Below are 27,685 nucleotides of genomic sequence, written 5' to 3'. Positions count from 1 at the left end.
ACAATGGCCGGGGGGGACAGACAGACCACAATGGGGGGGGGGGGGGAGGAGAGAGAGACAGACCACAATGGGGGGGGGGAGGAGAGGGAGACAGACCACAATGGGGGGGGGGGGGGAGGAGAGAGACAGACCACAATGGGGCGGGGGGGGGGGGGGGGAGAGAAAGAGAGACAATTGGGGGGGGGGGGGGGGAGAGACACAGACAGACCACAATGGGGGGGGGGGTGGAGAGACACAGACCACAATGGGGGGGAGGAAGGAGAGAGGCAGACCACAGTGGGGGGGGGGGGGAGGAAGGAGAGGGCAGACCACAGTGGTGGTGGGGGGGGGGAGGAAGGAGAGAGGCAGACCACAGTGGGGGGGAGGAGGAGGGGGGGGAGGAGACAGACCACAATGGGGGGCGGGGGGGGAGGAGGAGAGGCAGACCACAATGGGGGGGGGGGGGGAAGGAAGGAGAGAGACAGACCACAATGGGGGGGGGGGGGGGGGCGGGGGGAGGAGAGAGACAGACCACAATGGGGGGGGGGGGGGGGGGGGAGAGAGTAGCTTAGCGCCAACGATCTCGTTTCCCCCCCCCCCTCTCTCTAACGGGCTGTGTGGTTGTATTCTGTGCAGAGCACCCGGTGAACATCAGCCGGGACCCGTGTGCGGTGGACACCCTCCCCCTCAACGGCAACTTCAACAACAGCTACTCCTTCCGCAACAGCGACTTCGCCGCCGACGGCAGCCCCCTCGCCGACTGCCGCCGCAACCTGAGCGACGCCGCCTTCGAGAAGATGATCATCTCCGAGCTGGTCCACAACAACCTGCGGCCCGGCGGCAAGGCCCTGCCCGGGGAGCCGGGGGCCCCGGTCAGCGGGGGAGGAGGAGGCGGCGGAGGAGGGGGGGCCACCAGCAGCGAAGACGACGCCATCGTCCCCGACGCCCCGTCGCTGACCCAGGAGGACAACATCGAGATCGAGCTGATGTACAAGGCCCTGGAGGAGCCCTTGCTGCTGCAGCGCGCCCAGTCCCTGCTCTACCAGAGCGACCCGGAGCTGGAGGAGTCCGAGAGCTACACGGCCGACATCACGGACGGGCTGGACGGGCAGCTGCAGTCGCCCAACAGGGACTCCCTCTACACCAGCATGACCAACCTCAGAGACTCCTCGTACCCCGACAGCAGCCCGGACGCCATCGGCGGCGAGGCCCCGGCCCACCCCCAGGCCGACGACGAGATCTACTACAGCTCCCGGCCCAGCCTGGTGTTCCGGAGCCAGCTGCAGGCCTACTACCAGTCCCGGAGAGGAAGCAACGACAGCTACGTGGTGTCGGTCAACGTGGATGACTCTGTGGCAGAAGTGGACGGACAAATGCAGCTGGTAACCAGTCTCTGAAACGAAAAGTTTGGGGGGGGAGGAATGGGGGGGGGTGTGGGGGAGGGGAGGGGGGAAGCGGGGCGGTGGGGGGGGGAGGGGTGTGCGATTCAAGGACCCGGATGGAGGGTGCCCTCAGTCCTGCCGGAATTAACCAGTAGGGGTTTGCAGCAGCCGCTGGGAGCGGGACCGGCCGCTCAGCTCCCGCCGTGAGCCGCCGTCAGACTGCGGGTTGTTTTTTTTTGTGTGAAACAAAACCTTGGGGACTGATTTGCCGAACCGATCAATTTCTACCTCCAGCTGACTTCTCCAAACAGCAGCCCCTCCCACCCTTCACCCCTCTAAGCCCCTCCCCCTCCACCCCTAGCCCCTCCCCCAGCCCCTCCCACCCTTCACCCCTCTAAGCCCCCCTCGCCCTCCCCCTCCTAGCCCCTCCCCCTCCACCCCCAGCCCCTCCACCCCCCAACCCCCCCCTCCCCTGCCCCTAACTCCCCTACCCCTAACTCCCCCTAACCCCCCCCCTAACCCCTCCTCCTAAACCCCCACACCCCTCCCCCTAACCCCCTACTACCCCCACCACCCCCCCCAACTCCCCATCCCCCCCTACCACCCCCCCCCCGACCCCTACCCGCCCCCACCCCCTACTGCCCACACCACCCCCCCCCACCCCCCCTCCCATTGCTTTTTTTGGGTGGGGATGGGGGAAGGGACAGGGTGGGGTGCAGGGGGGGGGTGGGGGGGAGGAAGAGGGAAACAGAGATGTCCCTGCTTTGGCGAAGGTTCCTGCACAACATAGCTCGGAAGCAACAACAACAACAAAAACAGCGGGCGGGCCTTATGCCGATCGTCTCTCCCGGATTTCCAAGGAAAACAGAAGAGATTGAGGCATGGACGCAGTAGGCCCGCGATCGGCAAGAGCAGGCACTTCCGAGTTCACTATTAGTGCGGCGGGGCAAGGAGCCTCCACTTGATAAGTTCCCTTCTGCTTGGAACCAACGAAGGAGGCCCGGACCTCAAATTCATCTTGGACTCTTTCACCAGACTTGCTTTCTTATCTTTTTTCTGGCGGGGTGTCTGTCTGGAGAGGTAACGTGTGTGCAATCTTTTGCTGCTAAGTTGTCTGGGGGTCCAGCTTTGTGTTAAGAAACCCTCGCCCTTCTCCCCCCCCCCCCCCCCCACTGCCACGACCCCCACCCCCCCCCCCCCCCCACCAACACCCCCTCCCTCCCCCCCACCAACACCCCCTCCCTCCAAACCGTAGCTGTGCCCGCCAATTCCAGTGCCCGCTGAAAAAGATGCGGGAAGGGAGGGCAAGCAGGCGGGGAGTCTCAGAGGCCTCGCAAGGCCGTCCCAACCCCCCTTGACAGCGACATGTACACGACGCCTCACGCCCCCACCCCCATCCTCACCCCCCACCCCATCGTCGGGCCCACCAGGGTTGCGGGGAAGGTAGAAGACGGCCCTTGGTCTTTCACTGCCCCTCGCCCCCAGCAAAAGCGGACGCGGGCACTAGGTGTGCCAGGAGGCTCGATCCCGCTCACAAAGGCCGCAGTCCACGGAAAGCTCGAGGCAATGTAAATAATAAATTAATTTGCCCACGCCACATGCGGGGAGCCACGTTTTATGTTTTCTTTTCTCCCCCCCCCCCCCCCCCGCCGAAGATATTACCCTCCGAGCTTGTGCCGCTGACCCCACCCCCAACCCCCTCACCCAGGCTGGGCGGCCGAGGTTAGGCCCTGTTTTTATTTTGCATACATTGACCCGGGAGTGACCTCGATGCCCTTCATCCCTGAGGGTACACACATGTATTATATACAGGAGGTGGCGATCGGGTAACCTTTGACCTTCTGACCCCTCCACCCCGCTCCCCCTACTTGCACCTCAGGGGGAGTCTCGGCGACCGGTTGGGGGGGGGGCCTCAGTTCTGTTCTGCTGCTCGGTCGTCGTTGGCCTGCGCCACCAAGAAAAAAGTTTTACACGAGGTGTTTAACGTCCCTCTTAAACCCTTTACGTTCCCAGAGCACAAAACCTTTTTATAATCTCGTCCGTGTCCCTGAGTGTAGAGAAGGAGGCAAACCAGACTTCTGTGTTCTGAAGTTGCCTTTGGCCCTCCTCAGAAAGGAGGGACTTTTACAAAATGGTATGTGTGTGCGTGCGTGTGCGTGTGTGTGTGTTTAAACAAAATCAAAACGGAAAAAAAAAAGTTCTTGCCAATTATAAGCTTTAGGCACAAGGGGTGTCACACACAGTCTGCTAACAGCACTTTCAATATTGATCTCTGATGTAAAGCCGCAACGACATGTTCGGTGGGCAGCCAGTCGTATTTCTGCTTCTTTCCTTCATCATGACGCCATGGGGTGCCACCATCTCGGCCCAGGTTTATCCTCGGGGGGGACCCCCGCAGAGACCTGCTCTGAGTCCTTGCCTTGGAGGGGTCCCTGCACCCGAAGGAGGGTTTGGGGGGGACCCCCCTAGTCTGGAAGACCCAGACTCCAAGACCGTCTGCGGCGGGAGGATTGTTTTCTCTGGCGTGTGGAGGGCCCTTGTCCGAGCCCGACTCGGGGTCCCGCCGGGGAGGAGCAAGGAACAACGGCCTTGGTGTTGATTAGGGCTCGTCACTGGCGAGGCCGGGTGGAGGCCTGAGCTGGTATCTGGTGCCGAGGGCGAACTCCACACCACAGCCCTCCTGTTAATGGTGAGCTGGGGAACCTGGAGGTGATGGGTGTGTGTGTGTGTGTGCACGCGCGTGTGCGAGTGTGAGCCTGTTCTTATGCCTGTGTGTGTATATCTGTGTGTGTGTGTCTGAGTGTGTGTGTATGCCTGCATGCCTGTATGTGTGTGTGCTTGTGTATGTATGTCCGTCTGCATGTCTGTGTGTTTGTCTGTCTGTATGACTGTATGTGGTGTCTGTCTGTGTTGCGTGTGTCTGCATGCTTGTGTGTGTGCCTGTGTCTGTATGCCTGTGTATGCCTGTATGCTATGTGTGTGCATGTGTTGTGTGTCTGCATGCCTGTGCATATGCATGTCTATCTGTATGCCTGTGTGTGCCTGTATGCTATGTGTGTGCATGTGTTGTGTGTCTGCATGCCTGTGCATATGCATGTCTATTTGTATGCCTGTGTGTGTGTGTGCCTGTATGCTATGTGTGTGCATGTGTTGAGTGTATGTCTGTATGCCTGTGCATATGCCTGTCTGTCTGCCTGTGTGTGCTGTGTGTGTGTGTTGTGTGTCTGTATGCCTGTCTGTGTGTATGCTGTGTGCGCCTGTATGCTGTGTCTGTGCTGTGTGTCTGTGAATTACACACATTTATTGACAGCACAGTGACAGTGTCACTCCACTGTTACTCAAGTACAATAACATCGGCAACAAATGCTGTGAATAATTAACAATTAGGCAGAATCTGGAGAGAAACAGAGTGAATGCTTTCGCTGAGCGACCCTGATTTTTGCTGCTCATGTCACTCCCCAGCTGCACAAACAGCAATCTATCTGATCCATACTCTCTGCAGCACTGCCTTCCACACTTGTTCAGCCGCAACTCCCGGGTGCTGAGTTGTGTCAGACTCCACGTTCAATCTCTCACACACTCTCACACGCCCTTACACACACACACACACCCTTACACACACACAAATACACACCCTTACACACACACACAGACTCACAGTTGCACACAAACATTCGCACACACATTCACACAAATACACTTAGTCTAAAAACACACAAATACATAGACACAGTCATATACACATGCATACACACTTTCACACACACACACACTCTCCCTCTCATACACGCACATTCTCACACACACAAACACTCACACACGCACATTCTCACACACACAAACACTCACACACACATACCTTCTGATACACACATACACACACACACTCTCTCTCTCACACGCTCTCAGACACTCTCTCACACACACTCTCACTCTCTCCCTCTCACAGACATGCACGTTCTCTCTCACTCACTCACACTCTCTCAGACATGCACATTCACACACATACATGTACCTTCTCATACACACACACACACACACTCTCTCATACATCTCGCTCACACACACTCCCCCTCTCACAGACAAGCACATTCACACACTCACACATTCCCCCGCCCGGGCATCGGGATGGGTGAGGGTCACCAGCGCCACACGCACAGCTGCCGTACACACAACTTCTGACCCTGTGGCAGACGGCCACCCCAGAGCCTGCTCTGCACTCCCAGCATCGGGGAGGGAGGGAGGGAGGGAGGGGGAACCCAGCTTCCCAACCCAGCTCACACCCAACCAGTGATGAAGGAAAAGGCAACTGAGGCTGACTTCACAAAGTCTTAAAGCAAAACCCAAGTGGCAAACCCTTCATTTTAAACAAGTCTGTATACTTTTAATTCTTAACTTAATACAAAGGTAAATTACAAAGGGCCAGGCAATATTTGAAATATTGGCTTACTGTCTGAGTTTTTATATTATATATTACATTTAATGTATATTGAATGTGATTGAAAAGAATGGCTGTCAATGGACAAGGAGCTGGTTAATAATATATTTTCTGTTATTTATTATGTATTCTACAGACTAATATATAAAATGGAAACATTGGTTGTTGTATATGTGACTGCATCCTGGTAATTACCATGTTTGATCAGACAAGATAAGATGCCGATTTCTTTTGGGTGCGCGGAGAGGCACTTGTAAGAAAATCTGCCAATGTTGGTTAAGATCTAAGATGAGGAGAGGTGGTCACATGCCAAGCTGGCACTCGTTTCCCCCACCAGAGAGGGTCTATCCACCGTCTGCTACGAGCTCCAGGGGAGTGGAGGGGTGTACGGTAGGGAGGGAGGGGAAGTAGGGAGGAAGGGAGGGGTCCAGTATCCCAGAGATGGGACCAAATCAGGAGTTCCTCTAGCACTCCATTGCCGCCCCTACCCCAACAGAGTTCTTAATCTTGCTTTTGAGCCTGGGGTTCTCCTGAAGGAATATAGAATCTCTACAGCGCAGAGGGGGGCCATTCAACCCATCACCGAACACTACCCCATCCCCGGTCCAATTCCCGTAACCCCACTTATTTACCCTGCTAATCCTCCTGACACTAGGGTTAATTTAGCACGGCCAATCCACCTAACCCGCACACCTTTGGATTGTGGGAGGAAACTGGAGCACTCGGAGGAATCCCATGCAGACACGGGGAGAACATGCAGACTCCACACAGACTGTGAGCCAAGCCGGGAATCGAACCCCCAAGTCCCTGGCGCTGTGAGGCAGCAGTGCTAACCACTGCACCACTGGGCCATTCAGCCCCTCGAGTCTGTTCCGCCATGCCTGATCTACAAGTGGACTCTATAACCATCAATGCTCTCCCCCAATCATTGTCCTCAGGGTGGCCGGGGAAAAGTACCAATTCCACTCCTGAGAGGGGCAGTGGTATTGTCGCTAAACTAGCAACCCAGAGACCCAAGATCTGGGGACCCGGGTTCGAATCCCACCACAGCAGATGGTGACATTTGAATTCAATGAAAGTAAATCCGGAATTAACAACCTACTGATGATTATGAGACCATTGTCAGTAAAAAACCCACCTGGTTCCCTCATGTTCAGGGAAGGAAATCTGCCATCCTTACCTGGCCTGGCCTAACTCTTAAATGCCCTCTGAAATGGGGGGCAGTTGGGAATGGGCCCATGAATGATGTAAAGAAAATGTTTCCATTTGGATGTTCTGTTGATTCGGAGCTGGGAGTGTGTACATAAGAAATAGCAGCAGAAGTCGGCCATCTAGCCCTTCGAGCCTGCCCCGCCATTCAATAAGATCATGGCTGATCTGAAGTGGATCAGTTCCACTTTCCCGCTTTCTCCCCATAACCCTTAATTCCCCTGTCTGTCAGAAACCTATCTACCCGTGACTTAAATATATTTAGCGAGGCAGCCTCCACCACTTCAACGGGCAGAGAATTCCAGAGATTCACCACCCTTTGAGTGAAGAAGTTCCTCCTCAACTCCATTCTAAACTGCCCCCCCCTCATGTTGAGGCTGTGCCCTCTAGTCCTGCTGTCCTTTCTAAGCGGGAAGAATCTCTCTACCTCTACCCTATCCATCCCCTTCATTATCTTATACGTCTCTATAAGATCCCCACTCATCCTTCTAAACTCCAACGAGTACAGACCCAGTCTATTCATTCTCTCTTCATAGGCCAACCCCCTCATCTCCGGTATCAGCCGAGTGAACCTCCTCTGGGTGCTCTGTGTAAATAGTGTGTACGTGCTCCGAGGAAGATCCTTTATCCCATGTCCTCTGTTATTCCTATTTCGACCTCGTCTCTTTGTACCCCACCGCATTGGGTCACACTTTTCTCCCTACAGTGCAGAAGGAGGCCATTCAGCCCCTCGAGTCTGTACCAAACATTTCCAGTCCAGGGTCGTCCCCCTGGTTTGAGGGTCAATCTTCCGATTCCTGCGTCCAACCCATTTGATTTCTACCCTTCCTCCCAGGCCGCTGGCCTGTGGGGAGGGCAGACAGGAGGAGATTGGACCAGAGGCTATCCAGGAGGGTCTTTATTTAATAGAGGCACCCAAAATGATGGGTGTGTGGGCTGGAAGGGTGGTGTTTGGGGCGGGGGGGGTGTGGTTGTTGCAATAGAGTATCCAGTGGCAGCAGGGTTAATAGCTAAGAGTTCACGGATTTAAGGAGTTGATAAAAGAGCCAAGAGTTGACATGGGGAAACAGCAGTTTCACCTGGCAGGTTGTTGGTGACCTGGAGGGCACTCCCCAAAAGGGTGGTGGAAGTTTTCGATGAAGACTTTCAAAAGAGAATCGGACCAAGGAAAATATTTTCAGATACCACTGCGAAAGAGCAGGGTGGTGGGAGTCGATAATTGACGATTTGCACAGAACGGGCACAGGCACGACGGGCCAAATGGCCTCCTCCCGTGCCGGATCTCCCCTTCCTTCCCTGGTTCAGACGCCGTCACGTCTGGCCGGCGCTGCGGCAGCTCCCTCTGTGCGTTACCCTGGGGTTTCCTTTTGTCCCAGTCTGTGGTGGGCGGGGTGGGGTGGGGTGGGGGTAGGGAGAGGAGTGCTCCTGCGTCGTTGCAGGGCCACTGGGGCTTTGAATGTAGTCAGTGTAACAATGGGTGGAGTCTCCAGACGCCTCCCTGGCTTGGCCGCTTGTGTCTGGCAGTGTCAGCTGTCCAGGGTGTGTGTTATAAAATGGAATTTTGCAGCCGGAACCTGGACTGTGGCCTGTTCCAGGGCCTCTCATCACCACAGTTGTATAACTTTCATTAAAAAAAAATTGGAACAAGCGGCTTCTGAATCAAGTCTTTATTTTTTTTTTGAAAGAATCTGTAAGGACAAACCTTCTGCGCAATTCCGAGTGCATGGGTGGCACAGTGGGTTAGCACTGCTGTTTCACAGCTCCAGGGTCCTGGGTTCGATTCCCGGCTCGGGTCACTGTCTGTGTGGAGTTTGCACATTCTCCTCGTGTCTGCGTGGGTTTCCTCCGGGTGCTCCGGTTTCCTCCCACAGTCCGAAGATGTGCGGGTTAGGTTGATTGACCGTGCTAAGAAATTGCCCCTTAGTGTCTAGGGATGTGTAGCTTAGAGGGATTAGTGGGTATAATATGTAGGGATATGGGGGTAGGGCCTGGGTGGGATTGTGTTCGGTGCAGACTCGAAGGGTCTCTTGCTGCACTGTAGGGTTCTATGTTCCATTTGTGGAAGGTTCGATATAGCGTAGAGCCACTCAGTAATATGTGAAATGTGAGCCACCATTATCAGAGAATCCCTACAGTGTAGAAGGAGACGGTTCAGTCCATCAAGTCGACACGACCATGTGAAATGTGAGCCACCATTATCAGAGAATCCCTACAGTGCAGAAGGAGACGGTTCAGCCCATCGAGTCGACACGACCACAATCCCACCCAGTCCCCATTTACCCTGGTAATCCACACTTATTTACCCTGCTAATCCCCTGACACCACCTAATCTGCACATCTTTGGAGTGTGGGAGGAAACCGGAGGAAACCCACGCAGACATGGGGAGAATGTGCAAACTCCACACAGACAGTGACCTGAGGCAGGAATTGAACCTGGGTCCCTGGCGCTGAGAGGCAGCAGTGCTAACCCACTATGCCACCATGCCAGCCATTATTTTTAATGTTGTTAATTTATACATGGGTATAACCCAGCCGCATTGCACACTGGTGAATGTAGATTTTGACTGTGAACGATATTGTCAAATGGTGGTAGCATCCTCCATTAAAGTTGATGCAAATGGAACCGAGCGAGAGGGATAGGACATGGGGCTGGGATTTCACCGCCTCACTGAATGGAATTCTCCGTTGGACTCAGAGTGAGGTGATAAACGGTGCCCGGGCTGTTCCGCCTGCCTCACCGCACAAAGTCAAAATTAAAATCAAGGAATTTGTAACGATTATGTGAACAATAGTGATGATGGCACAGTGGTCGGCACTGGTGCCTCACAGTGCCAGGGATCCATGTTCGATTCCCGGCTTGGGTGACTGCACATTCTCCCCGTGTCCGCGTGGGTTTCCTCCAATTTCCTTGCACAGTCTGAAAGACGTGCTGGATTTGGGGAACATCGGCCGTGCTAAATTCTCCCTCAGTGTGCCCGAACAGGCACCGGAGTGTGGCAGCTAAGGGATTTTCACAGTAACTTCATTGCTGTGTTGATGTAAGCCTACTTGTGACACGAACAAATAAACTTTAAAATAAGAATCTGATGGAGTGAATGCTGTTGCCTGCTGGAATTAGTGCCAGAGTCTGTGTTGGTATAGGTGAGTGCATGAACTGGACTTGATATTGGTATGTTTAAAGTTGATTTATTAGTCACAAGTGGACTTATGTTAACACTGCAATGAAGTTACTGTGAAACTTATATTAACACTGCAATGAAGTTACTGTGAAAACCCCCGAGTCACCACACTCCGGCGCCTGTTCAGGTACACTGAGGGAGAATTTAGCACGGCCAGTGCTCCTAACCAGTACATCTTTCAGACTGTAGGAGGAAACCGGAGCACCTGGAGGAAACCCACGCAGACACGGGGAGAATGTGCAAACTCCACACAAACAGTCACCCAAAGCCAGGAATCGAACCTGGGTCCCTGGCACTGTGAGGCAGCAGTGTTAACCACTGTGCCAGGTGCGCTGGGGTTGGTGTGGTGTATATTTGTTCATTTTATGTGGGCATTGCTGGCTAAGGCCAACATTCATAGTAACTCTACAGTGCAGAAGGAGACCATTTGGCCCATTGCGTCTGCACCGACAACAATCCCTCCCAGGCCCCATCCCCCTCATTCCACGTACTTACCATGCTAATCCCTCTAACCTACATATCCCGGGACACAGAGGCAATTTAGCATTGGATATCAACCTAACCCGCACATCTTTGGAGTGGGAGGAAACTGGAGCACCCGGAGGAAACCCGCACAGAAATGGGGAGAATGTGCAAACTCCACACAGACAGTGACCCAAGCTGGGAATTGAACCCAGGTCCCTGGAGCTGTGAGGCAGCAGTGCTAACCACTGTGTCGCTGTACTGATCCATTGCCCATCCCTAATTACCCTTTGAGAAGGCAGTGGGGAGCCATCACCTTCGACTGCTGCGGTCCAGGTGGTGTAGGTACACCCACAGTGCTGTTAGGGAGGGAACGACTGGTATATTTCCAAGTCAGAACGGTGAGTGATTTGGAGGGGAACTGGATGGTGTTCCCGTTTATCTGCTGTCCTTGTGGAAGGCATCATGGGTAAGCTCTGACCATGGGTTATCCAGACTCGAAACATTGGTTCCATCCTCCCACCCCCCCCCCCAACAAAATGCTACCAGACCCGCTGAGATTTTCCAGCCTTTTCTGTTTTTGTTCCAGAACTCTCAGTATTTTGCCTTTAGCATGGAGTTGGACGTGGTCTTGAAGGAGCCTCGGCTGCGGTGTCTCTTGTAGATGGTACACACTGTATGTTGACGATGGGGAGAGACATGCTTAAGGTGGTGAATCAAGCGAGCTGGTTGATTCTCGATGGTCATTAACTTCTTGAGTGTTCTTCTACTTTGTTCTTTGTTGTTGGAGCTGCACTCATCCTGGCAACATTGGCATCTTACCCGACAGTGCCGAAAACTGCCCAGGTATGTCCTGTCCCTAAATACACTAAGAAATCTGACAACACCAGGTTTAAGTCCAACCAATTTATTTGATAGTGAACTCACAAGCTTTCAGGATTTGCCCCTTCGTCAGGTGAATGGAGAGTTCTGGCCTCAGACAGAGCATATAACAGCACACACTAAAATAGACTGGGTCTGTACTCATTGGAGTTTAGAAGGATGAGGGGGGAATCTTGCAGAGACGTATAAGATAATGAAAGGGATGGATAGGGTAGAGGTAGAGAGATTCTTCCCGCTTAGAAAGGATAGCAGGACTAGAGGGCACAGCCTCAAGATAAGGGGGGCGCAGTTTAGAACGGAGCTGAGGAGGAACTTCTTCACTCAAAGGGTGGTGAATCTCTGGAATTCTCTGCCCGTTGAAGTGGTGGAGGCTACCTTGCTAAATATATTTAAGTCGTGGGTAGATAGGTTTTTGACAGACGAGGGAATTAAGGGTTATGGGGAGAAAGCGGGAAAGTGGAACTGATCCACTTCAGATCAGCCATGATCTTATTGAATGGCGGGGCAGGCTTGAAGGGCTAGATGGCCTACTCCTGCTCCTATTTCTTATGTTCACACAGTTTACAGATTGCTGATTAGAACGCGATTCTTTACAACTAACCTGCTATTCAAGTCTTAAAGATTCCAACAATGTGAGTGGAAAGAGCATTATGCACAGGTTATAGAGATGTGTATTGTCTCCAGACAGTACAGTAAGTGAGGTTTTGCAAACCCAGCCAAGTCATGGGGGTTACAGATAGTGCAACATGAACCCAAGATCCCAGTTGAGACTGTAGCATTCGGCCTCTGACCTTCGGGTAAGCGTTCTCCAAGGCAGCCTTCACGATACACGACAGTCGCTGAGCAGAGACTGATAGCCAAGTTCCGCACACACAAGGACGGTCTCAACCGGGATCTTGGGTCCATGTCGCACTATCTGTAACCCCCATGACTTGCCTGGGTTTGCAAAACCTCACTCACTGTGCTGTCTGGAGACAATACACATCTCTTTAACCTATGCATGATGCTCTTTCCACTCACATTGTCGGGATCTTTAAGACTTGAATAGCAGGTTAGTTGTAAAGACTCGCATTCCAATCAGTAATCTGTAAATTGTGTGTGCTGTTATATGTTTTGTCTGAGGCCAGAACTCTCCATTCACCTGACGAAGGGGCAAACCCCAAAAGCTAGTGAGTTTACTATCAAATAAATCGGTTGCCAGACTTCTTACTGTGTTTACCCCAGTCCAATGCCGGCATCTCCACATCCTGTCCCTAAATACCAGGGCATTTATGCCAATTATCTCCCCAGTCTACTCGTAATCACCAGCAAAGTGATGGAAGGTGTCAGAACAGCACTATTGAGTGGCACTTACTCAGCAACAATCCGCTCACCGTCAGGGTTCCGCTAAAAATGCTCGACACCGTGACAAAAGAACTGATGATCAGCAGACTTAATGCTGAGGTCCTAAAGGAGGAGGTTCACATCGATCATCTACTGGCTAAAGATTGTAAGAACATAAGACATAGGAGCAGAATTAGGCCACTCGGCCCATCAAATCTGCTCCACCATTCAATCGTGGCTGATAATTTTCTCATCCCCATTCTCCTGTCTTTTCCCCGTAACCGCTGATCTCCTTACCAATCAAGAACCTATCTATGTCTGTCTTAGACACTCAATGACCCGGCCTCCTCTGCGGCAAAGAGTTCCACAGATTCCCCACTCTCTGGCTGAAGAAATTCCTCCTCGTCTCTGTTTTAAAGCATCGTTCCTTTAGCCTGAAGTTGTGCCCTCTCTGGTTCTAGTTTTTCCTGCTAGTGGAAACATCCTCTCCACATCCACTCTATGCAGGCCAAATACATATGATCTATTATGATCTTTGATAATATATACATAAATGTTTTTTATATAGATAATCATTGTGTATATTACACATAGTATATAACGATATATTCTTGTCTTTTGCAGTCCAAAGATGTGTGGGTTGGGGGATTGGCCATGCTAAATTGCCCTTTGGTGTCTCAGGATGCTTGGGTTAGTGGGATTAGTGGGGCAAATATGTGGGGCTAGCAGGATTAGGGCCTAGATGGGATTGTGAAGAGTACAGACTTGATGGATTGAATGGCCTCCTTCTGGGAGGATTCTATCATTCTACGAACATTGGTCTCCCCATCGGTTAGGGTGGAAAGCACCATGTAGATTTTTCCTTTGCTGTTTTATTATCCAGCGCCGGTGATGACTGGTTGTGACAGAGCTCTGAGCTGATCCATTGATAGTGGAACCACTTTGCTCTGTCTATCGCTGGCTGCTGCTGCCGTTTTGCACGTTTGCCCTTTTGTTCTGTACACCAGTTGCCCTTTGCGTGCTCTCCTGCACTCCCGGTTGAACCAGGGTTCTTCAATTGGTTTGATGGCAATGTTTAGAAGTGGGGCGGGCGGGGCACGCAAAACGGCACTATCGGTCAGTCTGGGGCGGGATCGTACACGCGGGCAAGGCAGTAAAATTCCAGCAAGCTGCCCAGGGTTGAGCAGGATTGGATCTGAATCTATCCCACACAACATGATGGAGGTTATTAGAACATAGAAAAACTACAGCACAAACAGGCCCTTCGGCCCACAAGTTGCGCCAATGATATCCCTACCTACTAGGCTTACCTATAACCCTCAATTCTATTAAATCCCATGTACTCATCCAGAAGTCTCTCCTATCGAGTTTGCCTCTACCACCACCGACGGCAGCCGATTCCACTCACCCACCACCCTCTGAGTGAAAAACTTACCCCTGACATCTCCTCTGTACTTGCTCCCCAGCACCTTAAACCTGCGTCCTCTCGTAGTGACCATTTCAGCCCTGGGAAATAGCCTCCGAGAATCCACCCTATCTATTCCTCTCAACATTTTATAAACCTCTATCAGGTCGCCTCTCAACCTTCGTCTCTCCAGGGAGAAGAGACCAAGCTCCCTCAACCTATCTTCATAAGGCATGCCTCCCAATCCAGGCAACATCCTTGTACATCTCCTCTGCACCCTCTCATTATCATGAGTTCCTTCCCTAAAAATAGCGTGAAGAAGATTGTCTGTCTGCACAAGGTCACTCCAATCACTAACACCATGAATAGATGCGTCTGAGACTGGCAGATGTTTAGGACGAGGTCAGGTAGGCTTTCCCTCATACTGGTTGCTTCACCGCTTGCCAGAGACCCCAGCCTGCCCCTTCAGGACCTGGCCAACTCAGGTAGCCATGCTGCTACTGAACCACTCTCACTGATGGGCATTAGGTGCCCTACCCAGAGAACGTTCATTGTGTTTGCCAAGTGGTGCTGAATGCTGATTCATCAGCTAAGCAGGAGGGCGATAATCACTAGGGTATCTCCCTGCCCCTGTCTCACCCCACCCCAACTTCATGGAATCTGGAGTCAATGTTGAGGACTCCCAGAACCATTCCCTCCATACTGTGCCCCTACCTCTGGTTGCTCTGCCCTGCCAACGTTGTAGGATATACCCAGCGACGGTGATGGAGGAGTTGGCGATTAAGTACGTTCTTTTTTCATTTATTCATGGGACACTGGTGTCGCTGGCTGGGCCGGTATTTATTGCCCATCTCCAGTTGCCCTTAGAGGGCAGTTGAGAGTCAACCACATTGCTGTGGCTCTGGAGTCTCACGTAGGCCAGACCGGGTAAGGACAGCAGATTTCCTTCCCTAAAGGGACATTAGTGAACCAGATGGGTTTTTCCGACAATGTTAAGAAATAGGAGCAGGAGTAGGCCATCTAGCCCTTCGAGCCTGCCCCGCCATTCAATAAGATCATGGCTGATCTGAAGTGGATCAGTTCCACTTTCCCGCTTTCTCCCCATAACCCTTAATTCCCCTGTCTATCAGAAACCTATCTACCTGTGACTTAAATATATTCAGCGAGGTAGCCTCCACCACTTCAACGGGCAGAGAATTCCAGATATTCACTACCCTTTGAGTGAAGAAGTTCCTCCTCAACTCCGATCTGAACTGCCCCCCCCCCCCTTATCTTGAGGCTGTGCCCTCTAGTCCTGCTATCCTTTCTGAGCGGGAAGAATCTCTCTCTACCTCTACCCTATCCATCCCCTTCATTATCTTATACGTCTCTATAAGATCCCCCCTCATCCTTCTAAACTCCAACGAGTACAGACCCAGTCTATTTAGTCTCTCTTTATAGTCCAACCCCCTCATCTCCGGTACCAGCCTAGTGAACCTCCTCTGCACTCCCTCCAAGGCCAATATATCCTTCCGACTGGTTTCACAGTCATCAGTAGATACTTAATTCCAGATATTTTTTATTGAAGTCAAATTCCAGCACTTGCCGTGGCGGGATTCGAACCCAGGTCCCAGCTGAGTTTCTGGATTAATAGTCCAGCAACAAGGCCATTGCCTCCCCTAAGTATAACCGTGCAAGGCTGCTATTTAAACAGACTGTTGGACATCCCTCCTAATTTGGTTTAGGTGCATTGACCTGAACAGGTGCCAGAGTGTGGCGACTCGGGGAATTTCACAGTAACTTCATCGCAGTGTTAATGTAAGCCTTACTTGTGACTGATAAATAAACTTTCACTTTATTTCAGCACAGGATTCCGGGGTATTAGCAAGGAAGACCTTGCAGATCAGGCTGAGTGTGTCTTTAGTGCCAAGACTGTGTGGTCTGACTGGTTTTATTCTAATTATGGTTTTCTGTGGCACTGTGGTACAACGGAGTGTCTTAACTCAAGAATTAACCTCATCGCCTTGGATCTGGAATGAAATGTAAGCCAGACTGGGTAAGGACTGCAGATTTCCTTACCTAAAAAGTGAGTTTAGGAGTCGAGAGATAATGTGGCAGCTTTATAGGACCTTGGTCAGACCCCACTTGGAGTACTGTGCTCAGTTCTGGTCACCTCATTACAGGAAGGATGTGGAAGCCATTGAAAGGGTGCAGAGGAGATTTACAAGGATGTTACAAAGAACAAAAAAGCCCAGGAAACAGGCCCTTTGGCCCAACGAGCCCGCGCCGCCATCTTAACATTATGAGCCCCCTCTCCACCCATGGCCCTTATCTTTGATTATGGAATTACACATTGAGGGAAACTAATTTAGGGACAATTTATTACCTCCAATCAGCCTAGTAGCACATCTTTGGGGTGTGGGAGGAAACCGGAGCACCCGGAGAAAACCCACGCAAGCACGGGGAGAATGCGCAAACTCCCACAGACACCGGCCCAAATCCATGTGTCTGCACAGCAATCAGCGATAGTCACTGAGCTGTCGTGTTGCCTGGATTGGGAGGCATGCCTTATGAGGATAGGTTGAGGGAGCTCGGTCTTTTCTCCCTGGAGAGACAAAGGATGAGAGGCGACCTGATAGAGGTTTATAAAGTGTTGAGAGGTATAGATCGAGTGTATTCTCGGGGGCTATTTCCCAGGGCTGAAATGGCTGCCACGGGAGGACACAGGTTTAAGGTGCTGGGGAGCAGGTACAGAGGAGATGTCAGGGGTAAGTTTTTCACTCAGAGGGTGGTGAGTGAGTGGAATCGGCTGCCGTCGGTGGTGGTGGAGGCGGATTCGATAGGGTCTTTTAAGAGACTCTTAGATAAGTACATGGGATTTAGTAAGATAGAGGGTTATAGGTAAGCCTAAGGTAGGGACATGTTCAGCACAACTTTGTGGGCCGAAGGACCTGTATTGTGCTGTAGTTTTTCTATGTTTCTATGAGTGAACCAGATGGTTTTTTTAAGACAACTAATAATGAAGCTAACTTTTAATTCCAGATTAATTTAAATGATTCAGTTTAAAATTCTCCCCTAGCTGCCACAGTGAGGTCTGAACTCATTTTAATGGACTATTGGTCCAGCTCTTTAGTCCAATAATGGTGCCCCCTGTGCTGCTGGGCGCAGTGTTGGGAGTGTGCTGAAGTTATGGGTCTGTGTGGACTGGAATCGGCATGGGAATTTGTGTTGGTTGGGTTGGGGGGTTGGTGGGGAGGGGGGCGTACGTTGTTCTGGGCTGGTTTGCCGTGAGCTGGTGTGTGCTGGTAGACTTATATCTGTGACAACAAAGATTGATCTCCATCAGTAAACCCCATGAAGCGGATACATGGACAGATTTAGTGTGTCACGGGGGCCCTGCAGAGCATGGCCCACCAAAAGAGCATCTCACCCAGGCCCACCCCCTGCTCTATACCCATGACTCCATACATTGACACAGAGGGCACCTTCTGCACTGCATGATTCAAGCCTGCACATCTTTGGACACTAAGGGGCAATTTAGCATGGCCAATCCACCTAACCTGCACATCTTTGGACACTAAGGGGCAATTTAGCATGGCCAATCCACCTAACCTACACATCTTTGGACACTAAGGGGCAATTTAGCATGGCCAATCCACCTAACCTACACATCTTTGGACACTAAGGGGCAATTTAGCATGGCCAATCCACCTAACCTGCACATCTTTGGACACTAAGGGGCAATTTAGCATGGCCAATCCACCTAACCTGCACATCTTTGGACACTAAGAGGCAATTTAGCATGGCCAATCCACCTAACTTGCACATCTTTGGACACTAAGGGGCAATTTAGCATGGCCAATCCACCTAACCTGCACATCTTTGGACACTAAGGGGCAATTTAGCATGGCCAATCCACCTAACCTGCACATCTTTGGACACTAAGAGGCAATTTAGCATGGCCAATCCACATAACTTGCACATCTTTGGACACTAAGGGGCAATTTAGCATGGCCAATCCACCTAACCTGCACATCTTTGGACACTAAGGGGCAATTTAGCATGGCCAATCCACCTAACGTGCACATCTTTAGACACTAAGGGGCAATTTAGCATGGCCAATCCACATAACCTGCACATCTTTGGACACTAAGGGGCAATTTAGCATGGCCAATCCACCTAACCCGCCCATTTTTAGACACTAAGAGGCAATTTAGCATGGCCAATCCTCTAAACCTACACATTTTTAGACATTGAGGGGCAATTTATCATGGCCAATCTGCCTAGCTTGCACATCTGTGGACAATTAGGGGCAATTTATCGTGACCTAACCCGCACATCTTTGGACTTTGGGAGAAAACCGGTGCACCCGGAAGGAATACACGCGGGCACGGGGAGAATGTGCCAGCTCCACACAGACAAGGCCAGAATGGAACTTGGCTCCCTGGTGATCTGAGGTAACCGCTGTGCCATCATGCCGTCCTAATCACTCTTTCGGTGTGGAACTGCCTTCTGCAGATCACGTGCGTTAGCCGACGCCAACTTACCAGACGGACAAGTTAAATCGGGCCGGCTCCTTTCCCAGGTTGACTGGCCTTGCAGCGAGTGTAGCTGATGCCTGCAGTTCTCCTGCGTTCGCAGTCTCAGACTTCAGCTCTTCTGTAGGTCAACCCATCGAGGGCTGGATGGACAGAAGCGGCTACACTGGGCCCTGTCAGATTCCACTTAGCAGTTTCACTCCCTGACAATGCACAGGCCATGGACAAATAGACCTGTGAGCACTGTCCTCAAACAAATAGGGACATAATTCGAGCACTTAAGTCCCTATTTCTTTGGGCTGCGTTCCTGACAGAGCCTGAGACGCAGTCGGAATTTGGGATGAGAGATTCTTTTGTACGACGCAGAGACAGCACAGATTTCCACCTCACAGGCCTCCGATGATCAGAGGGATGGAAGACTGTAATCAGAGCTATACTTCCATTGCTCCGTGACGCCTTTCAAGCCGTAATCATCCATCTGAGGTTAGGCAGACGAGAACAGGAAAAACACACGCTTGCAACAGAAGCCACAATATTAGGGGATCATGTTGCTACACTAATCACAGCCTTTGAATTAACCCACGTATCTGATCTGTTAATCACACACATTAACTTCTTAAAATGTAGCTTCTTTTTAAAATCAATTTCGCCTTTCGTTAGCACAAAACGGATTCGTTTTAACTTGTGTGTGGAGTCGCTGCTTTGTCGCTGCCCACAGACAAGCCCATTTCGTTTTGACTTCAATGGGCTCGTTAGTTCAATATTACGCCAGTTCACGCTTAATATTACCTCCCCCTCCCCCCACCCCACAATAAAACCCACCCGCAGAATCTATACAATCTATTCCGCAGGCATCAGGCCCATTTCTATTCTAAGTGGGAGTGTTTCGGATCCGACTTTTAGACCCATTCTCAGGCACCCCCAATACGCACTCTTCCCGAAATAATACCAGCGATTCCGGATCCTGTGGCTGGAGCTTCACGCGCCCGAAATCCTGGAGCTCCATCTGCACACGCGCAGGAGAAAAAAATGATAGAATGCCGCTCCCCTCCCGGGCTGGATCATGCCTTCCCCCGTCCCCGGCAGACATTGTCCCACCACCCCCTCCACAACATTACTGACCCCCTTATCCCCCATACCCTCCCCCCCCCCCCCCACTTCCACTCAGTCCAACCGCAAGCCCCCTCCTCCCTTCCCCTCACTGGACCACAAGCAAAGTGGCATCCCCTTCACCCCCTCGGCCGCTGTATTCTGGATGGGCGAACACGGTGGTAAAGTGATGGTAAGGTTGGGCGGGCAGCCCGTTAAGTCAATTTAAATGCCAAAGTGGTCCCCATCGTGGCCATTTTCAAGCCTCGGTACAGGGCGAACCAGGTTTCGCAAAATGATGGCAAAATTATGCCCATTATTAGTGCCAGGGACCCGGGTTCGATTCCTGGGTTGGATTCCCAGGACCCAGGAATGGGACAGATCCGTCTGCGGGGTGAATAACGAGACTATTCAGGGATGGCGCGGTGGTTAGCGCTGCTGCCTCACAGCCGCCAGGGACCCAGGTTCGATTCCTGGCTCGGGTCACTGTCTGAGCGGAGTCTGCACATTCTCCCCGTGTCTGCGTGGGTTTCCTCCCACGGTCTAAAAGAACGTGCTGGTTAGGGTGCATTGGCCGTGCTAAATTCTCCCTCAGCGTAGCCGAACACAGGAGTGTGGCCTCTAGTAACTTCATTGCAGTGTTAATGTAACGTCACTTGCGACCCAAATAAATAAGCTTTAGATTAAAAGCAAACTGCTGGGATCTGATACAAAAACAGACAATGCTGGAAAATCTCAGCAGGTCTGTGGAGAGAGTATCGAGCCAACGTTTCGAGTCTGGATGACCCTTCGTCAGAGCTGAAGTTATAATTCAATTGATTCTTGGGTGTCCCAGATTCTCGTGTGCGCAACGAAAGACAACACCGTTATTAAGAACATAAGAATTAGGAGCTGGAGTAGGCCATCTAGCCCTTCGAGCCTGCAGCTGGGGTACTGTGTGCAGTTTTGGTCGCCGCACTTGCGCACGGATATATTGGCCTTGGAGGGAGTGCAGAGGAGGTTCACTAGGCTGATACCGGAGTTGAGGGGGTTGGACTATGAAGAGAAACTAAATAGACTGGGTCTGTACTTGTTGGAGTTTAGACGGATGAGGGGGGATCTTATAGAGACGTATAAGATAATGAAGGGGATGGATAGGGTAGAGGTGGAGAGACTCTTCCCGCTCAGAAAGGACAGTAGGACTAGAGGGCACAGCCTCAAGATAAAGGGGGGGGCAGTTTAGATCGGAGTTGAGGAGGAACTTCTTCACTCAAAGGGTGGTGAATCTCTGGAATTCTCTGCCCATTGAAGTGGTGGAGGCTGCCTCGCTAAATATATTTAAGTCACGGGTAGATAGGTTTCTGATAGACAGGGGAATTAAGGGTTATGGGGAGAAAGCGGGAAAGTGGAACTGATCCACTTCAGATCAGCCATGATCTTATTGAATGGCGGGGCAGGCTCGAAGGGCTAGATGGCCGACTCCTGCTCCTGTTTCTTATGTCCTTATGCCACCAGACCTCAGGCGAGGGGTAAGGGTAAGGTTAAGAAGGCGGGGTCTTCACGAATAACCTCAACCCGTGCGGGAATTGAACCCACGCCCTTGGCATCACAAACCAGCTGACCAGCCAACTGAGCTAAACGATAGGCAAATTATATCACAGTTGTTAGGCTGTATTTGGAAAACTGTGTCCAATTCTGATCACTGCACTACCAGAAGGACTTTGGAGAGGGTACAGGAAAGCTATACCAGGATGTTGCCTGGTATGGAGGGTATTAGCTAAGAGGAGAGATTGAATAAATTGGGATTGTTCCCCGTGGAAAGACGGAGGCTGAGGGGGGGGGGCGACCTGATAGAAGTTTATGAAATTATGAGGGGTGTGGATAGGGAAGCTTTTTCCCAGGGTGGAAATGAGAATTACAAGGGGGCACAATTCAAGGTAAGGGGTGGAAAGGTTCAGGGGAGATGTGCGGGGGGAGTTTTTTTACACAGAGGGTGGTGGGGGCCTGGAATGCACTGCCAAGTGAGGTGGTGGGGGTAGTTACATTCGTCACATTTAAGGATTATCTTGATAGGCACATGAACGGACGGGGAATAGAGGGGCACAGGGAGATTGGTCTAGACAGGTAAACATGATCGGCGCAGGCTTGGAGGGCCAGTGGGCCTGTTCCTGTGCTGTATTGTTCTTTGTGCAAATGCACACAATGTGATGCCACAATGAAAAGGGAGGTGAATGATCTCTGGCTCGTAGTTATAATCTACATTCATAATCCGGTCTATAGTTATAATCTACAGAATGATCTACAATAGTCATAGGCCGGAATTCTCCCACCTCGCCTTCCGTTGGGATTCTAGTGGGTGAGGGTGGGGTGGGGGGGGGTTCCATCGAAAGGTTCATGGAAGTGGATTATTGGTGGAACTTCTGGGTGAGCGCAGCTGGAGAATCCCATCTATACTCCACATTTATTAAACTCAATACTGTGGCAGTCATTTGGGACAGCACGGTGGCACAGCGGGTTAGCACTGCTGCTTCACAGCTCCTGGGTTCGATTCCCGGCTCGGGTCACTGTCTGTGTGGAGTTTGCACATCCTCCTCGTGTCTGTGTGGGTTTCATAGAACACTACAGCACAAACAGGCCATTCGGCCCACAAGTTGTGCCGATCACATCTATACCTACCAAGCCATAGAACCATCTGTAACTCCCAATCCCATGTACTCATCCAGAAGTCTTTAAAAGACCCCAGCGAGTTTGCCTCTACCACCACCGACGGCAGCCGATTCCACTCACTCACCACCCTCTGAGTGAAAAACTTACCCCTGATATCTCCTCTGTACCTGCTCCCCAGCACCTTAAACCTATGTCCTCTCGTAGCGACCATTTCAGCCCTGGGAAATAGCCTCCGAGAATCCACCCTATCTATACCTCTCAACATTTTATAAACCTCTATCAGGTCGCCTCTCAACCTTCGTCTCTCCAGGGAGAAGAGACCGAGCTCCCTCAACCTATCCTCATAAGGCATGCCTCCCAATCCAGGCAACCCTCCCAATCCAGGCAACCAATTTCCTCCCACAGTCCAAAGATGTGCGGGTTAGGTTGATTGGCCGTGCTAAGAAATTGTCCCTTAGTGTCCTGAGATGTGTAGGTTAGAGGGATTAGTGGGTAAATGTGTAGGGATATGGGGATAGGGCCTGGGTGGGATTGTGGTCGGTGCAGACTCGATGGGCCGAATGGCCTCTTTCTGCACTGTAGGGTTCTATGACCCACTCGGCTGAACACTGCCCATCAACGACACTCCATCACTCCAATCTGCACGAACACAGCAGCATAGTGGTAAAGATCCTGCAGCACCCACCTCCAACTTAACACCTAGAAGGTCAAACGGGGAGGCGATGGCCTCGTGGTATTATCGTTAGACCAGAAACTCAGCTAATGTTCTGGAAACCCGAGTTCGAATCCCACCACGGCAGATGGACTCAATAAAAAATATCTGGAATTAAGGATCTATTGATGACCATGTCAGTGGCGGAAGAACCCATCTGGGTCACTAATGCTCCTTTAGGGAAGGAACTCTGCCGTCCTTACCCCGGTCTGGCTTACATGTGACTCCAGAGCCACAACAATGTGGTTGACTCTCAACTGCCCTCCAAGGGCAATAAACGCTGGCCCAGCCAACGACACCCAGGTCCCACAAATGAATAAAAAAAGATACATGGGAATATGACGGCTTACGGGTTTCTCTCTATTTCCACACATCCTGAGATCTGTCACTGCTCCTTCTCTGTAGCAGAGTCAAAACCCTGGAAATCTATCAGTACTGTGGGAGTACAGGGGAATTTCACAGTAACTCCATTGCAGTGTTAATGTAAGCTTTACTTGTGTGACTAATAAATAAACTTTATCTCCACGACATGGTTTGCAGCAGTTCAAGAAGGCGTCTTCAGCACCACTAGGGGGGATTTTCACAGTAACTTCATTGCAGTGTTAATGTAAACCTACTTGCAACTAATAAATAAACTTTAACTACTTAAGTCTCAAGTGTAATGGTCGGGGGTGGAGATATTAGATGTAGGTCTATCCAGAACTGCCCACATCTCAAGAACGAGGGACAACGAGTGAGCAAGTAAATGGCAGGAAAAGATCTGCCAGAACACAGGGAAATAGGGCCATGGGATTATTGGCATGAGCCTGAACAATTGCCTGAGGTGTACTGGAAATGAGACAATGTAGCTACGGGCTTCTTAGAGAAATAGGTGAGAACCCGGCCATTGTACTAACTATAAGAGGGTGACACGGTAGCACAGTGGGTTAGCACTGCTGCTCCACAGCTCCAGGGTCCTGGGTTCGATTCCCGGCTCGGGTCACTGTCTGTGTGGAGTTTGCACATTCTCCTCGTGTCTGCGTGGGTTTCCTCCAGGTGCTCTGGATTCCACCCACAGTCCAAAGATGTGCGGGTTAGGTTGATTGGCCATGCTAAGAAATTGCCCCTTAGTGTCCTGGGATGTGTAGGTTAGCGGGTAAATGTGTAGGGATATAGGGGTAGGGCCTGGGTGGGATTGTGGTCAGTGCAGACTCGATGGGCCGAAGGGCCTCTTTCTGCACTGTAGGGTTCTATGAAAACCTTGCAAAGTTTTTTCTTGATTTCCTGTAGAACCTTAGTCAGGCCTCGTGTAAAATAGTGTGTACAATTCTGATGGCCAAGCTGCCAAAAAGATGTGGATGCTTTGGAGAGGGTACAGAAGAGGGGGTTACCTGATCCAGAGGGTATTAGCTATGAGGAGAAGTTGGAGAAACTCGGTTTGTTCTCACTGGAGCGACGGAGGTTGACCTGATAGAGGTTTACAAGATTGAGTGACGTGGACAGAGTGGATAGTCGGAAAGAACCAGCAAGGATTAATCTGACTAAAATATTTTTTATGAGTAAAGATGGCGGAATGTTTATGGATGTGATTTGTCCAAAGTTCCCGAAAATGAAATCCTTCAACTGACTTGAGGTTGAAGCTCATGGAATTGGAGGTAAATGGTTACCCCTGGTCAGAAGCAGGAGAAAGAGAGTAGGGGGAATGGACAGGAGTTTCAATGGCTGTAATGCCTTGGCGCAGTGGGTTAGCATCCCTGCCTCTGAGCCAGAAGCTCCGGGGGTTCAAATCCCACATCAGGATTTGATGATGAAGGAAGGTACATTCATAACGCAGCCAAACAGGTTGAGTGTTAAACCCCTTCCAACCACATTAATGACTCCATGTTTTGTCTGGAGTGGCGCCCATTCAGATCCTGTCAATAGCCGAGTGTTCCCGTTCCAGGGAAAACTAGCTACGGGAAAGAGATGAAAGTCTGTCCTGTGAACCACTAGATGTAGGAAGAAAAACAACTAATCTCATTGGCTGCAGTGGGATATTGCAGTGAGTATCTGTAATAAATCCTCAGGAACAGAAGTCCCTTTGCCAAAATCCCTTTATCCACAAACTCCAACACAGAGTGCCAGCGGTCAGCAGCCCAACTTTGGGAGTGCCAGAGGAACTGACACGCCCAGTTAAGTCCAAGGTAAAGACTCAGTGATTGGCCCATCAATTAGATCCTTAATCAGTGAGTTCAAAATCCAATAGGCCGGCCTCAATGGTCTGATTGGTAAACTGGAGGTGGGGGGGGGGTTAATAAATAAACTTCAACTTCACAACATGAGTTGCAGCAGTTCAAGAAGACATCTTTACCTCCAATAGAAATGCCAGAGTGATGACACAGGAATGGGATATGGGAGTGGGGATACGGGAGTGGGGATACTGGAGTGGGATATTGTAGTGGGGATACTGGAGTGGGATATTGTAGTGGGGATACTGGAGTGGGATATGTCTGTGGGGATACTGGAGTGGGATATTGCAGTGGGGATACTGGAGTGGGATATTGTAGTGGGGATACTGGAGTGGGATATGTCTGTGGGGATACTGGAGTGGGATATTGCAGTGGGGATACTGGAGTGGGATATTATAGTAGGGATACTGGAGTGGGATATTGTAGTGGGGATACTGGAGTGGGATATTGTAGTGGGAAAATTGGAGTGGGATATTGTAGTGGGAAAATTGGAGTGGGACATGGGAGTGGGAATACTGTAGTGGGATATTGCAGTTGGGATACTGGAATGGGATATGGGAGTGGGGATACTGGAGTGGGATATTATAGTAGGGATACTGGAGTGGGATATAGTAGTGGGAAAATTTGACTGGGATATGGGAGTTGGGATACTGGAGTGGGATATTGTAGTGAGGATACTGGAGTGGGATATTGCAGTTGGGATACTGGAGTGGGATATTATAGTGGGAAAATTGGAGTGGAATATGGGAGTGGGGATACTGGAGTGGGATATGGGAGTGGGGATACTGGAGTGGGATATGTCTGTGGGGATACTGGAGTGGGATATTGCAGTGGGGATACTGGAGTGGGATATTGTATTGGGGATGCTGGAGTGGGATATGTCTGTGGGGATACTGGAGTGGGATTTTGCAGTGGGGATACTGAAGTGGGATATTGTAGTGAGGATACTGGAGTGGGATATTGCAGTTGGGATACTGGAGTGGGATATTATAGTGGGAAAATTGGAGTGGAATATGGGAGTGGGGATACTGGAGTGGGATATGGGAGTGGGGATACTGGAGTGGGATATGTCTGTGGGGATACTGGAGTGGGATATTGCAGTGGGGATACTGGAGTGGGATATTGTATTGGGGATGCTGGAGTGGGATATGTCTGTGGGGATACTGGAGTGGGATATTGCAGTGGGGATACTGGAGTGGGATATTGTATTGGGGATGCTGGAGTGGGATATGTCTGTGGGGATACTGGAGTGGGATATTGCAGTGGGGATACTGGAGTGGGATATTGTATTGGGGATGCTGGAGTGGGATATGTCTGTGGGGATACTGAAGTGGGATTTTGCAGTGGGGATACTGAAGTGGGATATTGTAGCGGGGATATTAGAGTGGGATATCGCAGTGTCGATCTGTCTCCACGGTGTGTATTTTCCACGTCATCAAGTCCACCTGCTTCACCCTCTGCACCTTCTCCACTCCGTGTTTAGCTGTTGGAACCATCACCCAAGCCTTTATGGCTGGTCTAATAGTCCCTTGGTCAGCCTCTCACCCTCTACCAGCCTAACCTCTGCTGCCCATCACCCACCTCACCCCCAAGTCCCATCCAGCTCTCCGCTCCCTGTTTGCTGATCTACACTGGCGTCTGAGCTGCTCTGCCAAAATTCTCAGCCTCCTGATCAACTCCTTTCAGGCCCTCACTACTCGCTGGACTGGGGACGGGCGAGAAGATTTAAAACTATATATTTGGGGCAAGAGATCGAGTTTGGGACGATGTAGTAAAACAAAGAATAGAGATAAGGCAAGAGATAAACAGATATTACAATTGTCTATTCATTAGTGGCCATGCCCTCACAGTGGCACAGTGGGTTAGCGCTGCTGCCTCACAGCGCCAGGGACCCGGTTCGATTCCCGGCTCGGGTCACTGTCTGTGTTAAGTTTGCACATTCTCCCCGTGTCTGCGTGGGTTTCCTCCGGGTGCTCCGGTTTCCTCCCACAGTCTGAAAGATGTGCGGGTTAGGTTGATTGGCCGTGCTAAATTGACCCTTAGTGTCAGGAGGATTGGTAGGGTAAATGCAAGGGGTTATGGAGATAGGGCCTGGGTGGGACTGTGGTCAGTGCAGTCTCAATGGGCTGAATGGCTCCTTCTGCACTGTAGGGATTTTATGATTCCTGGTACTCTAAGCTCTGGAAATCCCTCCCTAAACCTCTCCCTGTCTCAACCTGGGTTTCCCTTTTTTTAAGATGTTCATTATGATATTC

The 27,685-nt window shown here is 51.0% G+C and overlaps 1 protein-coding gene across 1 annotated transcript in view; it reads left to right on the top strand.

Moving 5' to 3' along the window:
- The window catches only part of LOC145360920 (adhesion G protein-coupled receptor L1-like), a 243,217-nt gene that overhangs the window by 208,256 nt on the left and 7,276 nt on the right, over positions 1-27,685 (top strand). The window contains exon 22 of the mRNA XM_080216426.1: positions 616-1,361. Within this exon, the coding sequence (XP_080072552.1) occupies positions 616-1,361 (746 nt within the window). The remainder of the gene's footprint in view (positions 1-615; positions 1,362-27,685) is intronic.

The sequence above is a fragment of the Carcharhinus amblyrhynchos genome, chromosome 33, assembly GCF_965287045.1.
Source record: "Carcharhinus amblyrhynchos chromosome 33, sCarAmb.v2.hapA, whole genome shotgun sequence".
Lineage (NCBI taxonomy): Eukaryota > Metazoa > Chordata > Chondrichthyes > Carcharhiniformes > Carcharhinidae > Carcharhinus > Carcharhinus amblyrhynchos.
The sequence above is the reverse complement of the archived record's forward strand: the minus strand, read 5'-3'. Positions and strand labels throughout refer to the sequence as shown.